At 40.7% G+C, this 22,695-nt stretch overlaps 1 protein-coding gene across 4 annotated transcripts in view; it reads left to right on the plus strand.

Annotated features, from left to right (window-relative positions):
* SEPTIN2 (septin 2) overlaps positions 1–22,695 on the plus strand; it is a 1,307,428-nt gene that overhangs the window by 200,920 nt on the left and 1,083,813 nt on the right. For all 4 annotated transcript variants that reach the window (XM_044068783.1, XM_044068784.1, XM_044068782.1 and 1 more), the window contains one exon: positions 7,297–7,420. In XM_044068783.1, coding sequence (XP_043924718.1) covers positions 7,297–7,420 — 124 coding nt within the window. The remainder of the gene's footprint in view (positions 1–7,296; positions 7,421–22,695) is intronic.

Below are 22,695 nucleotides of genomic sequence, written 5' to 3' on the forward strand. Positions count from 1 at the left end.
TTTTTGTGCTAGATTCAATAAGCGCACTGTTAAGCATCGGGCGGAGTTCGCCCTTCAATTTTTTGGAATAAATTTAATTATTATGTCGTCGGATACTCCGACTCCACTTTTGAGCAAAGATAAGGACCGACATACGAGGTCCGCACCACCTACTGAAACCACGCTAAGGCCGACTACCGGTTCTCTGGTACTCAGCGAGGCGCCTGCGCAGCCCCTGAGTACCAATGACAATGCATTACTGGTGTCTTCAGTACCCGAGGTTGCAGGCTCCTCGGCCCCCATTCCTACTACAGATCCCGACGCCACTCCTGGCGGGGAAACTCAGAATTTAGACAGGCCTGCCATTTCTCAAGGGGTCTTCAGGCCTTCCTCCTTCTCCATTAAAGCCTTCACTAAATCTAAAGCAGCCATGAAAACCAAAAAACAGGTTCCTCAGACCCCTCTCAAGGCACCATGCCTAAAAACAGATGCTTAAAATGGCTGAGGATTTGATTACTCTTATCAGGGTTCTCAACCCCTGACAAAAGGCCCAGATTAGAGGAAGACTACCCTTCCTCAGATCAAGTTTCTATTACCTCAGAACTATCTGAGGACCAGTATTATGCCTATTCTCCATTCGAAGACTCTGATGAAGAGGAGTCTATTCCCTCGGTCTCCCCTGAGGACTTCTCTTTTGGGAAACCTTGCATACATTGAGGGAACACTTTCACTGGGAAGGCCAAGATTACTCAGATTCCAAGAAAAGGCTCAGGGAATTTCTTCTGCTCCCCCAGCATAGGCCTCTGGCTATCCCTCCTGTTTTAGATATATTGGATGATGTGTACACAGAAGCCAGCCTTAATCCTGATTCTTTGCCTCCAGCTCCTGTTAAACCAGACAGGTATTACCGGGTTCCTGACTCTCACCAGTTCCTATATAAAAGCCATACTGCTGACCCAGAAACAATTTCACAGGGTCCCAAGGGAATTAAGGCCTCTACTGCTAAAAATCCATTACCTTCAGAGAGAGATTCCAGAGCTTTAGAAAGGTGGGGGGAAAAAAGTGTACACCTCGGCCACTTTAACCATGAGGGCATTAAACTGTCAGTTCCATATGTTAAAGTATCAACAGTTTTTGATATCTCAGCTGAAAAGCAAGATGACACAACCAGAACAACCAGATCTAAAAGAGTTGCAGGATTTGTTGCGTGATGCAGAGCAAGTGGGTAAACTTACCTTACAGTGTGGTTTTGATGCTTTAGATGCCTCATGTAGAGCTGCTGTTACGGGGTCTGTTATACGTAGGCATGCTTGGCTCAAAGAGCAAACCTTACCAGATCATGTCAAAGCTAAATTATTAGATGCACCTCTTCAAAAAGATGTACTGTTTGGTGTTAAAGCTGAGGAGGTGCTAAAGAAAATGGAGGAAAAAGCGAAATCAATGCAAACAGTGAAAGATTTCCTGCAGGTACAGCCTCCACGTTTCAGCAGAAACTGGCCTTCAAAAAATTGGTCCTTTCCAGCCACGGACAGACCTCAAAAGGGGGCAGATACAGACGCCCAAGGGGCAGAGGGCAACCTCAAGGATCTTTCAGAGCCAGACAGTGGCAAGCACCAACCCCAAGAGGTGGAAAAGATAGATCACAGTCTTTTAGAAAACAGACACAATGACTTCCCCCTACACCTGCCAAGCAAAGCTTTAATGGCAGCACCTTTGGGCAGAAAACTGACATTATTCTCAAAAAATTGGCATATTGTTACAAAAGACAAATGGGCTACAGGTTCCACTTTCACACCCTTCCAAAAATGAGAGGCATGCCAAACCTGCCACAAAATCAAAGGTCAGAGGCACAAAAACAAGTTTCAGCTCTCATGGACATGAAAGCAATTCAAGAGGTACCTGCAAAAGAACAAGGCCAAGGGTTTTATTCCAGACTATTCCTGGTACCGAGGAAAGACAAAGATTGGAGACCTGTCTTAGACCTATCCATCCTAAACTCATATCTGCAGGTGCCAAAATTCAAGATGCTCACATTACAGCAGCTTCTTCCCATGCTGGGCAAGGAGTCTTGTCTGGTAACATTGGACCTCAAGGAGGCATACCTGCATGTACCTATCAGTCAAGATTGCAGAAGATACCTCAGATTTCTTGCAGGTTCAACCCATTACCAATTTTCTGCATTGCCCTTTGGCTTATCTACTGCGCCCAGAGTGTTTACGAAATGCCTGGCATCAGTAATCGCCTTCTGCAGACTACAAGGGATACAGATCTACCCATATCTGGATGACTGCCTGATCCAAGCGGACAGCAAGGACATACTACTGCAGCACCTGGCATTTGTAATAAAACTGTTGAACTTCCTGGGATACAGTCAACAAAAAGAAATCAAAACTAATACCCTCTCAACAAATAATTTTCCTGGGTGCCAGCTTGGATACAACCACCCAGATGGCCTACCTCACGCCAGACAAGCAAGGGCAACTGTCTCAATACTTCAGAAAAATGGCAACTTACACCAGGCTAACTGCAAGGAAAATCCTGCAGGCTCTGGGATTCATGGCATCTTGCATCCTACTAATCCCTTGTGCAAAGCTGCATATGAGGAAACTTCAATGGTACCTGAAAAACTTATTGTCTCAACACAACCACAGCTTGGAAACAATTATCCCACTCATTCCATGCCTTCAAAAGGAATTTTTGTGGTGGACTCAAGCTTGCCAAAGAAACACAGGTCTTCCTTTCTGTGTACCTCAAGCAACTCAAATCATCACAACAGACGCCTCAGACTACGCCTGGGGAGCACACATGACAGATCAGTGCATTCAGGGAAAATGGACCCGAAAAGAGAAGCACCTTCACATCAACCAAAAGGAGATGCTAGCCGTGCAAAAGGCTATTATGACCTTCAAAGACCTACTGCATCCAGGCCAGCTATTGATAAGGACAGACAACACCACAGTGATGTGGTACATAAACAGGGGGGAACTCATTCATACCCCGTGTGCAGGCAAGCCATGACCCTATGGAACACAGCACTGGAATTGCAAATTCAACTGCAGGCACAATTCCTGCCAGGGAAGGAAAACACACTGGCAGACAACCTAAGCAGAAATATGACAGATCCACACAAATGGAAGTTGCATCCTCAACTTTTCACAAAGATAACTCAGGCATGGGGACAGCCAGACATAGATCTCTTTGCTACCCACAGAAATTGCCAGTTGAAAAAATTTTGTTCAAGGACCTATCATCCACAGGCCTGGAAAGTGGATGCACTTTCCTTCAATTGGGCAACATTGACTGTCTATGCCTTCCCGCCTCTTCCTCTGATGCCCAAAGAGAGCAGAGAGGCCGAAAATGATTCTCATCGCTCCAGACTGGCCAAGACAACACTGGTATCCGCTCCTGAGGAGCCTGACACATTCCCCACCATGGATCCTACCTCTAGTCTCTCTTCTGTTGTCCCAGCACAACTACAAAACCCTTCACAGCCATCTCAAAACTCTAAATCTAGCTGCATGGAGAATTCCTTGATTTCCCAACAGTTTCTCCTCTCCAAAGAGGTGCAGGATGTCATCTTGGAGGCCAGAAGACCTTCTACTAGAAAGGCTTACTCCGCCAAATGGTAACGATTTTGTGCCTGGAATCAAGAAAAGGGACAGAATCCTTGGGTAATAAATATACCTCAAATTTTACAGTACCTAGCTGAGATGTTAAACAATGGACTTTCCTTCTCCTCCATCAAGATCCATGCTTCAGCCATTTCTGCACAATACAACACAGATCCTCCATTATTCTCTCACCCTCTCTTAAAGCAGTTCCTCAGAGGGGCAAAGAATTTAAAACCCCCAAGGAAACCACCAGTCCCTGCTTGGGACCTCAACTACGTATTGGAAAAGCTGACCCTGCCTCCCTTAGAGCCAGCTTCTTCAACAGAGTTACAGTACTTGTCATGGAAAACAGCCTTTCTACTGGCTTTCACCTCAGCATGCAGGGCTTCGGAGCTATAGGCCCTCATGGCTGTGCAACCATTCATCATTTTCCATCAGGACAGAGTTTCCTTACGAACCAATCCTACCTTTATGCCAAAGGTAGTATCCAGTGTAGCTTTGAATCAGACTATCCACTTACCTACCTTTTATCCTAATCCACAAAACAAAGGGAAAGACTACTACATTCCTTGGACATTCACAGACAACTTCGATACTACTTGGACAGAACAAAGCCATTCAGGAAATCTGAGCAACGCTTTGTGTCCTATGCTGTAGGTGCTTAGGGAAAGGCTATTTCCAAACAGACAATTTAAAAATGGATGGCCCACTGCATACGTTTTTGTTACTCATTCCATGGAAAAACTGTGCCTGCATGCATCAGATCCCACTCCACCAGAGCCACAGCTACCTCTGCAGCCTTCCTCAGGGGGATCCCTACCAAGGACATTTTTGGAAGCAGCCATCTGGAGTTCAGTGCACACTTTCTCCAAGCACCATCACCTCCCACTATACTCAAAATCTAGAGCGGGCTTTGCCACAGCAGTCCTGCAGGGCATCCTAGCCCCTCCTAGTTCCACTTAGTGCCTACCACCCTTACTTAGCATTGGGATTCTACCCATCTGTTATGACTGCAGCTGTATGCACGATGAACATAGTACAGTTTTGTACCTACCATAAATGTAGATGTTAGAGTGCTCATACAGCTGCAGTCCAGTCCAGGTTTCCTCCATCCCCTCTTAGGACAGGCCTTATGACAAACACTTTTCATATAACCTTTTTGGGGTATTCTTTATGGTGTATTTGCTTGCAACTACTGTTTTTGATTTATCAACATTGCATCTTTGCATAACATTATGTTTGCCTTCCTTCTGGGGGCACCTGACATCTGGGGCAAGAAAAACTGAAGAAAATGGCGTCGGCTGCTTCTTTTATACCCCTGCCGCACTGACGTCAGGGAAGAAGCGACGACAACCGACGCCGGACCTAGACTTTGGAATTCGGCCGACCGAGGACCCGCCTGACGGCAGGATAACCCATCTGTTATGACTGCAGCTGTATGAGCACTCGAACATCTACATTTATGGTAGGTACAAAACTGTCCTTTTTGGGGCGTCACAGAAGACCTACATTTACAGAGAATATGTAAAACATTCTAAAGAAAGCTAAGACACTAGAGCAAGAAAATCCTATGTAGCAAATTGGAAAAGATTCTGGTGATAGTTGAGGGAATTTGACCACAGGCAAGTATGGAATTGGTCCTGAAATACCTTTGACCTTTACAAACCAAGTTAAGCTTACACATTCATAAAAGTGCTTGCTTCTGTAATCTTAGCCCAACTAACCATGGTCCCTCCTTTTTATTTTAAATTTTCAGTTAAGCAATTCCTTGAGGGAATCCTTTATCTCTGACCTTCTTGAAAGCAGATTGCTCCACCACGGGCACTGAACTGTGTTTTGGAGAACTTAACCTTGCCATCCCATCTTTGAACTAGTAACATACTTCATTCAGTTATTTTTATACGATGATGCTTTTGTGGCAATTACCTCAACTAGACAAATGTCAGTTCTCAAAAGTTTGATGTGTAAACAGTCATTCCTGGTGTTTCACCAAGACAGTGTTGCAATTTTGTACTAATCACTCCTTTGTCTAAAAGGTGGTTTCTGAATTAACAATCAGCCAGAACAAAAAATAAAACAACGTTGGCTGGTGACAAGAAGCTGTTTTAATGAATGGTTGACAGTGCTTTTGTTCCATAAACAATTAGAACAACTTCAGAATCAGTTCAGAATTAATCGGGTCATACAGCTACTGGTCTTTTTTTTTTTAAATACTAAGCCCGAAATCTCAGGGAAAGGTGCCCTCCATTCCAACAATGTGCATAGACAGCTAGGATTCTGTTTACACAGAACCAGCAATTGTAGAAAGTCTAATTTGCAAATGGGAAATAGACCTGTCAAGAAACTTACAGATTCCAAATGACTAACACATTGCATCTTTGTTACCAACATTATGGGAAATGGTTCTAAGCTATATAAAGGTGTATTCTATTAGAGCCATCGCTGCCACCACAGTCTTTGTGGTGGGGGGTCACCACCCAGCCTATCCTTGAAGCAGCTACCTGGTCATTTTTTGCACCCTTTCTGTGTGTATGTATGTATGTATGTGTGTGTGTGTGTGTGTGTGTGTGTGTGTGTGTGTGTGTGTGTGTGTTTGTGTGTGTTTGTGTGTGTTTGTGTGTGTGTAAAATTACAATATGAGGATTGCTTCTTTGACCAAGGCAGGATTTTTCCCTCTGCTAACCTGCAAGGTCTTATGTTCACATAACTAATCCCCTTTAATAATTTTCACTGCTTTGGGAATCTCCCCAAGAAGTAAGGACTGTAAAAGTGAATAGTACACTGAACACAGTGCACTTGTGTTAGGAACTCTGCATTAATACAGATGTTCATGTAGTTAACTGTTGCCGTCCAGGCTCTCTCCTGCAACACACTTTTTTGTTTTCCTTGTGTCCCCTGCACTCTTGATTATCTTTGGGCTAGCATGGCCCTTCAGTCCCTAATTTTTGCCTTCCTCCTCACTGCTTTCAGACTTTCATTCTTGTTTTACTGGCTGTCTTTTTTGGAGAAATTAAATTGGGATCCTCTGGGGTGGATTTGGGCCAGTTGTGGATGTATCACTAGCTCCACCAGACTATAGCACTGGGTTCTACCCCCATGACTTTTAGGTTGGGGCAAGTAATGTGTAAAGATTATGTTGGCTGATTTATCTTTTGCTACTGTGTTCACACTTGGTAGGGTAGAGCTGTGATAATCTGGCTGGCTGTGGTCTATGTGCAGGACAGAGTATCCCAAGGCGTGAGGACTGCAGCAGTAGAACTACTCCAACATCTACATTTATGGTAATTCCCTAACAAAGTTGAACTTCTCAGTGTTAATGGAATTGAAGCTTTAAGGACATTCAGGCAAGCATCATCCAGAGCTTGCCCTAGTCCACTTATTACCTCTTCATCTTCATCTGACACACCCTTTCTATTGTGTACCCTTGCAGAATTTAGAAGGCTTATGCAGTATGTGACAAATTCTTGTGTATGTTCCATAGTTCTTAGAGACTGTTTCTCTCTGTCTCTCTCTCACACACACACACACACACACACACACACACACACACACACACACACACCACCCATGCATCTCTTTCCTGTGTAAGAATTTACTTTGGAAAGCCTATTTTTGTTTTGCGTCTTCTTCTCTTTGATTGTTCTGTCCATCTTATCAAAAAAAAGTACTTTGATGAATTGGATATAATCTTTTTTTTGTTTTGCAGAAAAAATTGAAAGAACAGTACAGATTGAAGCATCTACTGTAGAAATTGAAGAGCGTGGAGTAAAGCTAAGATTAACAGTTGTTGACACACCAGGATACGGTGATGCTATCAATAGCCAGGACTGGTGAGTGTGTTAGTTTTTTTCACAATAATAGAGGTATCAACAAGCCTCTTAAATAATGTCTTCTTGCTGCTGATGGAATTCTTAACAGTATGACAAAGTTTGTACCAAATGTTTTCAAGAACAAGAAAGACTACAATCTGCAGTGTGTTTGATGCTTTTTATGCCAAGACTCGAGGTCCTCATGTCCTGTTACTAGTATAAAGTACTTGTTGCTATTTTGTGTCTGGCTGCTGGGTTCCATTAATGCTAGAGACTGTGTTTTTATGTATATATATATGTGTGTGTATATATATATATATATATATATATATATATATATATATATATGTATATATGTATATGTATATATATATATGTATATGTATATATGTATATGTATATATGTATATATGTATATGTATATATGTATATATATATATATATATGTATATATATATATATATATATATATATATATATATATATATATATATATATATGTAGGTTTACTGTCATATACTCTGTTCAAAATAAAATGCATCCATATCTGCGAATCAGATGTGCGAAGTTAAAAATATCAAGTAGGTGAGAATGTCAAAGTGCACAAACCAACATCATCAAATTTGCACTTTTGACATTCACTTAAGCATGTCCGTGGTGCACACTACGAAATGCCATCTTTTTGCAGGGAGGCTATGCCCCCCCTGCAAGTAATATGTTCCAACTCCAAGATTGCACTACAGTGGGGAAAAGGGCTATTTCCCGATACCCACTGTACCGCGATCTGTATTCAGAATGCCAAAGTCAGTTGCATTTGCAAATCTGAACACACACACTTGTGCAGGTTAGACGAAATGGGAATCGTCCAAATGTTTGACATTCCCATTTCCATATAACAGGTACTCAGCATTTTGATAGTAAACCTATATACATGTATTCCTATATACATATATATATATATATATATATATATATATATATATATATATATATACATATGTGTGTGTGTGTGTGTGTGTGTGTGTATGTGTATATATATATATATATATATATATATATGTATATATATATATATATATATATATATATATGTATATATATATATATGTATGTATATGTATATATATATATATATGTATATATATATATATGTATGTATATGTATATATATATATGTATATATATATATGTATATGTATATATATATATATATATATATATATATGTATGTATATGTATGTATATATATATATATATACATCAAAACACACACATACATATCTATTTCACCCTTTTGAGAGATTTCTAGGCTGTGTAGCAACCTTTTGCTTTCATTGTGACGTTGAAAGCATTGTTTTTAATTTATAGTATTTGAGTATCCGGTACTTTAAAAGAAGGAAAAAGTCTTGTCGAAAAAAAAAAACTGTTCCTAGTGCTTCAAAGTAAACTTGTCATTTAGAACTACACATGTGTAGCCTCAAAGAAATTTTGTGCATCAGCTCAATTCTTGAGATTACAAGAGAAGGTGAAACAACACATACAAGAGGAATAAACATAACTAACTAATACAATACTTCTCCCAATACATGCAAGAAAGAGCAGAGACATTTGCCAGCACTCGTATACAAAAAGAATACCCTCCCCTGAGTTAAATTAACTACCCTGTTTAAAGTAATGCACTACAAATTGAACAGTGCCCAAATTATTTGTCTAATGTTGCACTTGAGTGGGTTAAATAATACTGACTTGTGTCTTTTGGCTTTTCCTGGTTAGGGGTCGCCACAGCGGAACTCCGGTCTGCTAATGATTGACAGCAGATTTTTACGTGCCGAGTTGCTGGCCCTGACGCACAACCTTCAATGAAGGTACGCCCATTCACGCATGTCTCCATACAGAAGACGCTCTAGCTGAGAATCGAACAGGGCAACATCTTACTATGAGGCGACAACGCTACCGCAGCACCACCACCGCAGTATGTTAAGTAATACTGACTGTGGATATAATAAATAAGTTCTGCACTTACTTGGAATATATGTAAGTTGATGTTGCACATATAAATAAAGATTGACGTGTGCCTAAACTCCTGGGACTAGTGCCCGAGTTCAGAAGTCTATTTACTGTAGGGTAGAAACTGTTAAGTCTTGTAGTCCTGCAGTGGATACTGCGATATCTCCTGCCAGATGCTTAATCAGTCCATGCACAGGATGCGTGGTGTCCTGTATTGTTTTGGTGGCCTTTCAGATGATGCTTGCAGAATAAAGTTGTGTAAATGGAAGACTGGAACATGTTACCTTTTCTGCAACCCTCATCACACTTTATAGCACCTTCCTTTCTGTAACTGTGCAGCTTCCAAACCGCACTGTGAAGCTGCAGGTAAGGATGCTCTTAATTGCACCTCTGTAGAAGCTGGAGAGAATGTGAGGAGAAAGCTTGGCTTTTTTCAGCCTTCTTAAAAAGTGTAGACATTAGTGCACTTTCTTGACCAGCTGGCTGTTTCCTGACCACGAGAGAGCTGATATGTGTACACCCAGGAATTTCATACTCTTAACTCTCTCCACACACTCACCATTAATCCTGAGTTCTGGGTGGTTTGCTCTGCTTTTCATGAGGTCGTTAATCTCTTTGGTCGTGCTTACATTCAGGTCAAGATTGTTCCCTTTGCACCAACTGATCAGAGATGCTTCCTCCTCTCTCTACGCCCTTTCATCCTCCTTTGTGATGAGCCCCACCACTGTGGTGTCATCAGCAAACTTGATAGTATGGTTAAACTTGTGCTTAGCATAGCAGTCGTAGGTCAGGATGGTTAATAACAGTTAACTGAGAACACATCCCTGTGGAAACCCAGTGTTAATTGTGATGCACTTTGATGTGTTCTAACCTGAACACACCTTCTGTGGTCTCTCAATCAGGAATTCCAGGATCCAGTTATAGAGATTTTTACTGATTACTAAATGTGCCAGTTTTTCTGTCAGCTGCATCGGTACCACCATATTAAATGCAGAGCTGAAGTCTATGAACAGCATCCTCACATAGTTATCTTTGCTGTCTAAATGCTCAAGCTAGATGTGTAGTGCTACTGATATGGCATCAGCCGTGGATCTGTTAGCTCTGTACACAAACTGCAGAGGGTCAAAATTAGGAGGTAGGCATGATGAAAGATACTTTTTGATCAGCCGCTCAAAATATTTCATATCAGTGGGATGTCACAGTGACTGGTCTTTGGTCGTTAGGGCTTGAGGGAGTGGTTTTCTTAGGTAGTGGGATGATGATAGTTTCCTTGTAGCACGAGGGTACTTTCACAATGGCAAGAGAGGTATTAAATATTTCCTTGAGCACTGTGTATAGTTGTTCAGCACAGCCTTTTAACACCTTGCCCAGTATGTTGTGTGGGCCAGCAGCCTTTCTGGGTTTCACTCTTCTTAGCGCTCTTCTTACCTCCTCTGTGCTGAGGCTGAGTACTGCATCCTTCTCATTAGTGGGTAGCTTTAGTGTCAACCTGTTTCTTTCCTCAAATCTGCCAAAGATGATGATTAAACTGTCCAGGAATTCGATGCTGTTCTCACACTGTAGCTGACCTGATTTTGTAGTCCGTGATCTCCTGTATGCCTTGCCATAGTCTCCTTGCATCCTTCATGTCTTCAAAGTGGCACTGCTCCTTTCTGCCATACTCCCTCTTAGCCTTCTTTATACCCCTCCTCAGATTACCTGTTGCTACACTTAGGGCTGCTTTGTCCTTAGCCCTGTAAGCTGTGTTTCTCTCCTTTAAAAGCTCATATACCTTAGGGATAAGCCATGCTTCTGGTTAGCTTTAATAGTAATACTTTTTGTATTTGTTACTCCATCAACGCAGTTTGAAATGTATGCCATCACTACCCCAGTGTATTAATCAGTGTTCAGATGCTGATTCACTGTGGCTGTCTCCTTGAACATTTTCCAGTTAGTTCTTTCAAAGCAATCTTGGAGGGCCTCTGTAGCCCCCTTGAGCCATACCCTGATTTGTTTCTTTGTGAGTTTCTCTGTAACCAGTGCAAGTTTGTAAGCTTGTAATAGCAAGATGGTATAATGGTCAGAGCTTCCCATTTGTAGGAGGTGCAGTGCCTTATAAGCTTAAACTTAATGTATAACTTGTCCAGGATATTATCAGTGCTTGTAGGAATGTCCACAAATTGATGATAGTGCGGGAGTACTTCTTTCAGATCTGCTTTATTAAAGTCACCAGCTGCCGCATGTACAAAGTCGGGATATTTGCTCTGCAGCTTGCTCATGTGATTGCATTGTTTATTTCAAAACTCTTAGACTATGTTTGGCTAATGCTGCTGTCTGACTTAAATAAAAGTGGTACTTGAACAGTTTAGTAAGCCTGAACTTTCAGTGTTGAGGACGTGCACCAATGCTTTAGATTGAACAGATCACAAAGAAATGAGGGGGGCTGGCTTAGAGCTATTAAAACTGAGCCGGATTATGATTGACTAGTTACTTTGATAAAACAACATTGAAGTGTTTAAAATTTGGAATAAAAAAGGGAATAGGCATGTTGATGCCCTCTCTTCACAGAACTTCACGAGAGAGATAAGGAGCGTACTAAGGAACAAAAGTATCTGAATAGTCATCCAGTACACTGGAATTTGGTAAGTGATTTGAGTGTGTGTGTGAGTAATTTAGAAGCAACTAAACACATTTTTGGTATACTTTCTAATTCTCCTGTTCCAGCCCCGAGTTAGCATTTTTGTGAATAGAAATACATGTATTACATATCAAAGAATTTAAAAAAAGGATTTTGCGCTGTTATCCCAGCAAGGTGCTGTTGAATACTGCACATTAAACAGTTATAAGAAATCCACTGAAAGAGACTGAACTGTTGCTCTTGCTGTTCAAGACTAAATGAGTTAAATTAATCCTCTTGAGGCCTGAAGTCTTTTAAGGTAGGTGTAACCTCCAGAAATGCGTTCTTCCAAATCCTCTCTTGAGTATACATCGTATGATTTGCAGAGTCTTGTAAACTTTGCAAGTTACAAAAAATGCAAAATACAAAAGTCTTCTGTTAGATGAGCTGTGCAGGGTTGGTAGAATCAAGTCTGTCTGGTGGCAATGCGTTTATATTGCAAACGTATTGCATTTTGGCAGTTAAAATATTTTAATTAGTATTTTGGCCAAGTGAAGGGATGTTTCTATAATTTATTTATTTTACATTTGTTAACCAGGAAATTCCTACTAGACCAGGTCCATTTTCAGCGGAGGCCCGGGGAGAAAAGCTCCAACATCAAGTTATACAAATACAGTACATCCAGCATAATACACAAAACAGGTTATATCATGTATGCTGAGCATAGTAATATAACAAGAATTAATAAAAACACTCCAGGTAAAAGAAGATATAGAACATTGGTAAAAAGACAATGTCAGTCATACATTGGTAAAAAAAGAAAATATATCAAGTAAGATTCTACAGTTAAAAGTACCCTTTCAGATGACCAAGCCTACAGGGGATCAGAGCTCCAGCATGTGATCAGAGAGGAATTTGGGGAGTTAATAGTAGTATGGGTAGGGTTATGCAATACAAGGGCATAACCAGGTACTAAGAAGGTGTGATTTGAGGGAATTTTTGAAAATGGATGTGGAGGTGGCAGTGGACACAGATAGGGGAAGAGAGTTCCAATTTCTGGCAACGGTGTGGGAGTAGAGCGCTTTCCCTGCATTATTGTTAGCCTTGGTGATGGAGAGGAGAGATTTTTCACTGGATCTTTGGTACCGGTTTGCAGTATAGATAGTAAGTAGGTTGGATAATGAGGGTTTTTTTCAGGATATTTGAGAATATTGTAGGCTGTGCCCACCTGGTGATAGTTAAGTAGCTGTGGTAGCTCAAGCCATTTTAGTTTTAGTGCAGCACAGTGATGGGTTCTATAGGTTGAGTTAGTAGCACACTTGGCTATTTTATTGCAGCATGATTCTAGTTTGTCTAGGTCACATTGTCTGTTTTGGGTAAAGATTGGTGCTGCGTATAATAGTTGAGAGGAGGTGGCTTGGTGCAAGAGTGACTCTTGCTTTTTGTGAGATAAAGGACTTATGCCTGTATTGGGAGCCTAGTTTTTTGTGTACTAGTTTTATGGTATGTGAGATGTGAACATCAAAGTGGAGGTTATTGTCTATTATAAGCATGCAAAGTAGAAGCAAAGTATATCAGTGAGTGAATTGTGTAAGAACTTTCTAGTGATAAATGTTGACTGGTTAGCATACTGCTGTTTTGTGATAGTGCCCAGTCAGTGAAAATTACTGTGATGATGTGAGGTATTGCCAGCTATGCCAGTAGAAGTAGGGCAGTGGGTGTGTAACATATGCCAGGATACCTAGCTGAAATTTTGTAAAGAATTATGTCATTTGTATATCAAACCGATTTGTGCAGGTGCTTGTGTTGAAAATGTATTTGTAAAACTACACGTGTTAAAAATGTACCAACAGTGGGTTCTGCCGGACAGAAAAGAAATACACCTGTACGTCAGGCTGTATTGCAACTGTTGAATATATTGTAACAGAGAATACTGGAAGAGAAGAGGTTAATCTCAGTCCATTTAACTTTGAAAAATAGTCTGAAATTAAATTACCTGGTTTAGGCCATAAAGATTTTATCTTACAGTTCTAATTGCAGCCAGAGACAAAATGTATGGGAAAACCAGGACTAGGAATCCTACTATATTGTCCTTGGGTGTGAACTAGTTGTTACCCTGGAAGGGTGGACGTTATGATGAAATGAGCAAGTGCCAGCATAGCCAGCTGGAGTTTTTGTAAAGAATGATTTGTCATTTGAATATCAAACTGATGTATACAAGATGCTTGTGTTACAAATGTAATAGAACTGTGTGTCATTTGTATATCAAACTGATTTTGTACAGAGGCCTATGCTGAAAATGTATTTGTGAGCTTTATTTGCGTTGAAATGTATCAACAGTGCACCCTGCTGAAATGAATAGAAATATGCATGTATTGTTCTAGCTGAATTAAGTGTTTGTTATAATAGAGGATACTGGCACAGCAGAGGTTAACCTTAAGAAAAATAAGGGAAATTTTAATGAGCTGTTAAGCCATTAAAAGTCACCCCACAGTGCTGGATAGGACCAGAGATGCGGGGGTCTGGGGAAGAGCTTTTGTTCATTAGCTCAGTGAAAAAGAGGGAAGGCCCCCAGGCACTGCCATAAATATTTAGATGTGTATTGTGGCCATCTGTGCTCAGCTTCAAATGGGAGTACTGTGAGAATCTAGAGTCAGGTGACCAGATGAGGTCATTCTGCCAGCCCCCTTGGAAATTGTATTTTAGATATTACAAAGAGAAATCTCAAGAGTATTGAATATTCTGTTTGGGAACCTGACTAAAAAGACCCTCACCCATGGCATCTTGCCTTGATGTAGTAAGTAACTTAACTAGGGAACAGTAAAATTCTCTTGGATTCAGTCAGGAATATAGTGAAGCTTAGATCTGATGTTTTCAGTCTTTATTCCATCCTTGATAGATTGGTTTGGTTCAGATATCGGAACCAACTCTGCTGTTGCTACAGCTCGCGTCAGTCAAAAACTCTCAAGCTTCACCTCTACCCAGAATCCCTCTCTCTCAATTACCTCAGATCTCATTTGCCACTTTCAAAAATGGTCTCATTTAGCTGATACTCTCGAGTGTTTGTGGGATTAGGTAAATTTTTTGTGTCCTTTTCAAATTATTTTTTCTTTATCTCCACCTCTCTCATTGCACTTTGCATAATCTTTGTGTCATCGCTGATACGCTTTTTCCTTTACACTATTGTGTAATCCCCAACTGTCATTGTTGATACTTCCCTCCCTCCCTCCCTCCATCTCTCTCTCTCTCTCACACTGTCTCTGTAATCTTTCCCCTCCCTGTACACATTTGTGTACTTCTACTGTCATAATTGATGGTAGTCTCCTTCTTCCTTGCTACATTATATAACTATATATGTATGCATGTATGCTGTGATCTGTTCCCATCTCCCCTAAACAACAAATGCAGCAACTACTTCACCCTGATTTCTCCCTTTGGGAAAGTCACCAAGAGACACTGTGCTCCATGATTGGACTCCTGGTCTCCTATATGCCTTTCCCCTAATACCTCTGATTCCCAAATTTTTACAGAAGCACTCTTTGATTGAAGTGCACAGTAATCCTCATTGTTCCTTTTTGCCTTGAAGGGTTTGGTTCCCCCTTTCTTTAACCTTATCTAACTTGACAACCCTTGATTCTGGATCGATTGCTAGACCTCCTTTCCCATGAAGACGGTCTTGTTCAGCCAGACATTTTGAACCTTAAGTTGGCTGCTTGGTTTCTCCAGTTCCATTAATTGCCAGGCATCCAAATATTTCTTCTCCAGCATGCCACATTCTTTTATCGGCTCACAAACCTTCCCACTAGAAAGCTGTACATCAGTAAGTGGAAGAGATTTATGATTTGGGCCCTTGAAAAGCAAATAGATGCCTTTTCAGCTTCCACAGAACGTCCTAGATTTTTTAGCCATGCTGGAGCTTCTCCTTCTGCCATCAAAGTACAATTAGCTCCTATCTCTAATTTTCATAACGGCTTGGATGAATGTTCTTTAGCCTCTCATAGACTTTGCAAATCGTTCCTAAGAGGCACCCTCCTGTTAATACTACCCATTCAAAAATCTGCCCCCTCCTTGGGACTTGAACCTATTTCCTCAAGCAGTGATGCATTCTCCCTTCGAACCCCTTTGCGGAATGTGACCTGAAGTTTTGTCTTGGAAGAGACTCTTTTTGGTAGACGTTACTTCTGCCAGAAGGATTTCAGAGATCCAGGCCTGATCATCTGAACCCCCTTACCTTATTTTCCACAAGGATAGGGTATCTTTGAGAACGAACCCCTCCTTTTTACCCAAGGTTGTATCAGAGACTAAAATTAGCCAGACCATTAATTTATCAGTTTTCTTCCATAACCATTCTAACAGAGAGTATGTCTTGCATTTATTAGGCATCCATAGACAACTACGTTTCTGTCCTCACAAAACTAAACATAAAGACAGTCTAGTTAACTATTTTTTCTCCAGTGTAGCGGAAAAACTGCATTTCATTTATTTATGATAATTTAACCTTGCCTAAACCAGTCAAAGCACATTTTACAAGGTCTGTAGTCACTTCAGCTGTCTTTTCAGTCCAGAGCTTCAATGGATGACATATGTGCAGCAGCTACTTGGGCTACTCCCCATATCTTTCTTACTCATTACAAATTGGACCTGGTCTTTAGGGGACTATCGTCTTTTGGCTCGATGGTGCTCAGGAATATTCTTCCATGACTCCACCCAAGATATTCGGTAGCTGGGGACTCTGTCCCATTTGTTAAGGGTGGAATGAAGGTTGGCAACATCAGATAGAGGTTATGTACTTGCCATAATGTTCATCTGTGTCTGTCTTCCTTTATCCTTGACTCCCCCCCCCCATCCCCCGACTTCAAAGATTTTTGGTGGAGTGGATCAAACTCATTGAACTGTTATCTTGTCCAAGCACAGTAGGTAAGGCTTCCACCCAGCTTACCTTACACACATCTTTATGTATATGTATGTATGTTTTATATGTTTCAGTAACTTTTCTGCAAACTTGATCTGAGATAATTGAGAGAGAGGAATTCTGGGTAGAGGTGAAGCTCAAGAGTTTTTGGCTGGCACAAGCTGTAGTAACAGCTGAGTCGGTTCCTATATTGGAACCGAACCCATCTATCAAGGATGAATGAAGACATGACACACACGGAACATTATGGTGAGTACATAATTTCTTTTTATAGTGTGTTTTTCATTATTTATATGAGTCTGTCCATCAATGTTAATTTTAATATTTTCTGTGATTTGAATTCTGTGGTTTACTGTGAATGTATATTCAGTATTTTCATGTACTTTTATTATTAAATATATTTAAAACTTTTACTGTGGTGACACTGTGTGGGCCACTCCAGAAGGCCTAGCCGTATTGGTGAACTACTACCATTTGTGCTAGTATTAATATTGCACAGTAAAATTTAATACCTTTTTAAGAGCCTTATAATAACTGACTGGTGGCAGTGATAACTACCTTATAGACTGGGCAAAGATGGTAGAGTGGGTAGTCTCCGCCAGCCTTTCCTGTGTGTGTGTGTGAAAATTAAATCTTAGAGTATGTGTGTCAGCTGCTTCGGGCAGGGGCATGAAGCACTGGGATTACAGAGACGGTGCTAGGGGACTTGGCTTGGACACTGCTTGAGGACCTAACTGTACAGCTGTACCAGTGGGAGTCTTATTGGGGACCTGAAGGGAGATGAAGAGCCATCCAGACCCCCAGGCTGTGTGTGTTCCCTGTTTGCTCTTAAGGGAAATTGTACTTTATGCAGAGAGGTCTGCATATGGAAATACTGAGTGTATCCATTTATATTCCAATTGCATGCCCCTCTCCATTGTCAGTGGTGAGGATTCAGGCTCCTTGAATACTGGCCCATATATTGGTAGCAGTGGTAGGCATCACAGAGGGTTTTGAAATGTTTTTATAACTTCAGATGCTATAACACATCTTAGCAAAGCTCTAATGTGCTTTGTATGGTAACACATATGTGCAAGATTCTGGCTCCGCTTCTAGAAAAGGGGTAGTGTGGGAACCAGAAGTCAGGTGACCCCAGAGGTATGTGATGCCATTCTGTAATCCAGCACTGAAATGATGTTTTAATGCTAGATGAGACTGAAGTCTCTGGGCAGTCTGTTTTTGAAACTTGACTAAGAAGGATCACTCACCCACTTCATCTTGCCTTGCTTTAGTAAGTAAACAGGAAATAGTAATTCTTTAGATGAGTCAGGAAAATATAGTAAGATTAGTTAAGTATTGTTTTCTGTACCTGTGTTAATCTATCTACCTGTGTTATTTTTAACATTTCCTGTGGATGAAACTCTGATGTTTATTGTAAATGGGTATTTAATAGTTTCATGTTCTTTTATTATTAAATATACTTGCACTTTTCATTGTGGCTGGTCTTTTGGAGAATATGTTAACCTTTTGAGATTACTTGTATTAATTCGGTGACACTGTGGACGCTCCTGAAAGCCATACTGCAAGGATCAAACACTACCATTTGTATTAGTATTAATTTTACTAAGTATAATTGGATAGCCTGGTAACAGCCCTAGAGTAGCTGGCTTTAGAGTATTCTGGTGGCAGTATCTACCTTATAGACTGGGCAGAGGGGACATGGGTGGTAAATCTGTGGCAGCCTTTCCCAGGTGTGTGTGTGTGTGTGTGTGTGTGTGTGTGTGTGTGTGTGTGTGTGAAAATCAAATCTGTGTGTGTGTCAGCTACTTGGAGCAGGGACACAGTATTGGTTTCACAGAGAGGGTGGTGGAGGACTTTGCTTGGAACACTCTGCTTAGGAGTCAACTCAACAGCTGTTTCAGTGGGGAGTCTTATTTGGGGCATGGAGAGAGAGAGAGGGAGAGGGCCCAGCCCCCCAGGATGGAGTGTGTTCTCTGTGTGCTCTTAAGGGAAATTGTGCTTGGTACAGAGTGCTGTATCTATTTTTGTTCCAAGTGAACGTCCCTCACTGGTGTCAGTGGTGAGGATTGAGGCTCCTTGATTACTGGCCCAAAGCAGGAACTTCACATATGCATGTTTTCATTATATTTCAGAATAATGTTAATCTACAAAGCTTTGTATGTTAGATGGCAGCTATGACTGGGAGAACTGTGTGTAATAATGCTGTACATAAGATGCCATTTATTTGCCTGTAGACCATACAACTTTTGCAATGTAATTCAGTTATCAGTTATGAAAATATAGCTAATATTCATGGCTGCTTTATTAAACAAGCATATCTCTGGAAGTCTTCACGTTAACCAACATATTATAATACTTGTTTTTAACTAACAGCAGTGGCTTGCGTATGCCATTCCAACATTACCATTTCACACTCCGTTTCTGTATAATTAAAAAAGTAAGGAAAATGTCTTCATAATTTTTGCACACATTCCTTACTGAAGCCCAGTACACCCCACACTGTTTTGCTGTGCATACCCAGCAAATCTTATTAACTTTCATATGGTACAGTAGTCTGTCATGCACGACCCACCATTCATGAGAAATTAGGTACAGTATTAAGAGTATTGTTGATATTAATGGTGTGCACCAGAAGCAAATAATTATCTGTCTGTTTTTCTTCATACTCTACCTGCTTTTATATGCCCCCTGACATGACACTTCATTTTTGTCTTAATGTAAACGTAAAATGTTTCAGATTTTTCATAATTCATCGCAAATATTTTACATTAACTCAAGTCCTGTAAATTCCACTGCAGTGGTTTTATTGAAGATACCTGTCATATGCTGTCAGGATGCAGGTGCTTCCCATAAGCTATTTTGCCTGAGTTATTAGTTACAAGATTAGATTAGTATTAATATTAATACAGTGCATCTCAAGTAGTTGCATTTTACTGCATTTTGTCTGCTAAAATGTGTTTGCCATTATTTATTTCTTTATTTTTAGTACCAACTGCTTGGACAGTTCTCCCAATAACGTGAGACTGTCGTAATTAATTTATGGTTTGTTAATAGAAAAATAGGAAGTATTCCAATTTTTTATAACCTTGTAAAAACACTCTTGAGTAACTCGCATGTTGTGTATCCCACAGTATTTACTGCGGATACCTACCAATTTCTGTTGGATTGCAGATGCCTCCTTGTTCAAGACATTAGTATAAATATTAATCACTGATTAATTAATGCAGTATACATAAAATAGTTATATATCAGACTGTGTTGCTGCTCCCCAAGTGTGTTTAGTATAATTTTGTCTACAATCCACTGTTTGACTCCTAAGCATGCACAACATAACATATCTGAAATATTATCCTTAATAGTGGAATATTGCTGATATTAATAATGCTTCAAACAAGAACTTATCATAACAGGTAACATGAAGATATCCAGTCATTTTCTAACAGCCAATGCTTGTATGGGGCCCCCAACACAACAGTGTCACAATACACTTTTTACGGATTAAAAGAAATGTGGGAAATCTTTAATATTTTCCCAGAGTGTTTTGCAGACTCCATCCCTGTACCGCCTGCAGGAATTGTTGCACTGTGCATCTCCTACCTGATCACTTCAGCTTACAGATGCCTATTTGTTCCCTAGTGTAGGAACCAACATTCATCAGATGATATTGTTGGTATTTAAACAGTTAATATTAGTAACTTGCACCTGAAACACTTGCATCTCTAGATGAGTTTATCTTAAACTACTTCTCTTACTGTCATTTTCCTCTTAACAACCACACTGCTTGCACAGGCCTTCCTAGCACGACAGTGTCACACTCCACATTTGTATTCATTATCATATGAAAAATATTTCTTCAAACACTTCTCAGTTACTTAAGCCCAGTACATCTGAAGTGATGTTTTCACTGTCCACACAGGTCACGTTAGCTTCTGTATACCTCTTTGCTTCTCAATTATGATTCCAGTCTTGAGATGCTGCTAATATGCAAGTATTGCTAATATTCATAACTGCAGTGAGAAAGAGGTGTAAATCTCACCACCCACTTCTTTTTGTTGCCGCATTTCTTAACTGCCACTCCCATACATGGCCATTTACAACCAATCCACAGAGATCCTACTTATACCAATTACAACCCACCTGTGTGCATAACCGCATGCACCCCTCAAACATGTACCAACCAGTTAGACATTTTATTGATCAAGCAACATATGTCTGACACACACCCACACATGCACCAACCAACCAAATGCAGCTATTTATTGACTGGGAACACCTTGGATGACTGATGTGTGATGAAATAAATATGTAAACAGCCACAGTTTTTATATATATCATTGAAAAACTCATCAGCTTAAATGTCAACCCATACATCACAAGATGGGTTGCAAACTGGCTGAGTGACAGAACCCACAGGGTCAGAGTTGCTGGCGCCATGTCAGACTCAAAGCCTGTCACAAGTGGTGTCCCACAGGGCTCAGTCCTGGGCCCACTCTTGTTTGGCATCTACTTCTCCGAAGTACAAGCAAACACAGGAGGGTTATGGCTGACCAAGTTTGCAGATGACTGCAAACTGAGCGCCATAGTAGAAAACACATCTGACACAGATATCCTTCAGAAGGGTCTCACAGAAACGGATAACTGGTGCCAGAGCCACGGCCTAAAGTTAAATGCCAAAAAATGCATAGTCATACCCTTCGGGAAAAACAAGGTTATCCCTAGCTACCAAATAGGTGGCAATCCACTGAGCGCAGAAGAAGTTATCAGGGACCTGGGGACCCAGGTTGATAGTAGTCTGTCATTCGACACCCATGTAGCTGAAGTAGTTAGGAAGACCTTCTACATTGCCCACCTTATCATGAAGGGTTTCTCATCTAGATCAAGGGAGGTCATGGTCTCCCTTTACTCATCACTCATCAGACCAATGATTGAGTACAATGCCCCATTCGGAATGTATCTGACCCGACACTTGCAGCAGCTGGAGAGGCCACAAAGTTCCTCACCAAAAGGATAAAGGGTCTCAAAAATCTGTCCTATGCTGCCCGACTGAAAGAACTCCAGCTCTACTCAGTCGCTTACTGCTTGCTCAGAGGTGACCTTTGCCTAACATACAAGGCCATGTCAAACCCAGATTTGATGAATATGCTTCACCTCAAAAAATCCAGATCCATCAGAGCCACAAGGGCGGGAGACTTAAACCTTGACATGACTATTAATAGGACGTGCTGGAGGGATAGATTCATCACCCAAAGACTCCCTATGCTGTGGAACAAAATCCCGGTACATGTGAGGCAGAGCACCTCACTGGCCTTGTTCAAGAGAAATCTTGACCAATGGATGGGAGATCGCAGATATACCCCAGGGATTACCTCAGTGTCATTGCTCGACAGAGGCACAGCAAAATAATGGGTTTAGTTCCCCGTATTAAAGGGGTGGCGTAAGCCACAAAACGATGGGCTAGGCTTGTAAATGCCCTCGGGCAGATAGCCTAGTATGAACCTATGAACCTATATATATATATATATATATATATATATATATATATATATATATATATATATATGTAATATAATATACTTTTTTATCTTATTGTCTCAGATACATCCAGTGCAGCCCATCACAAACACCACATATGCGGGGCATACTCATGATCACTAGTTACAGACACCCTATTCACTGTGTACTCCTTGGTGGTCTTTGTGATCAAATGAGTGAATACATGCACGTAATAACCACAGTAGTACTGTTTCAGCTTTTTGTGCTCAGGAACATAGTGTAACTCAT

This window comes from Protopterus annectens, chromosome 4.part0 (assembly GCF_019279795.1).
Source record: "Protopterus annectens isolate FY-2018-M chromosome 4.part0, PAN1.0, whole genome shotgun sequence".
Lineage (NCBI taxonomy): Eukaryota > Metazoa > Chordata > Ceratodontiformes > Protopteridae > Protopterus > Protopterus annectens.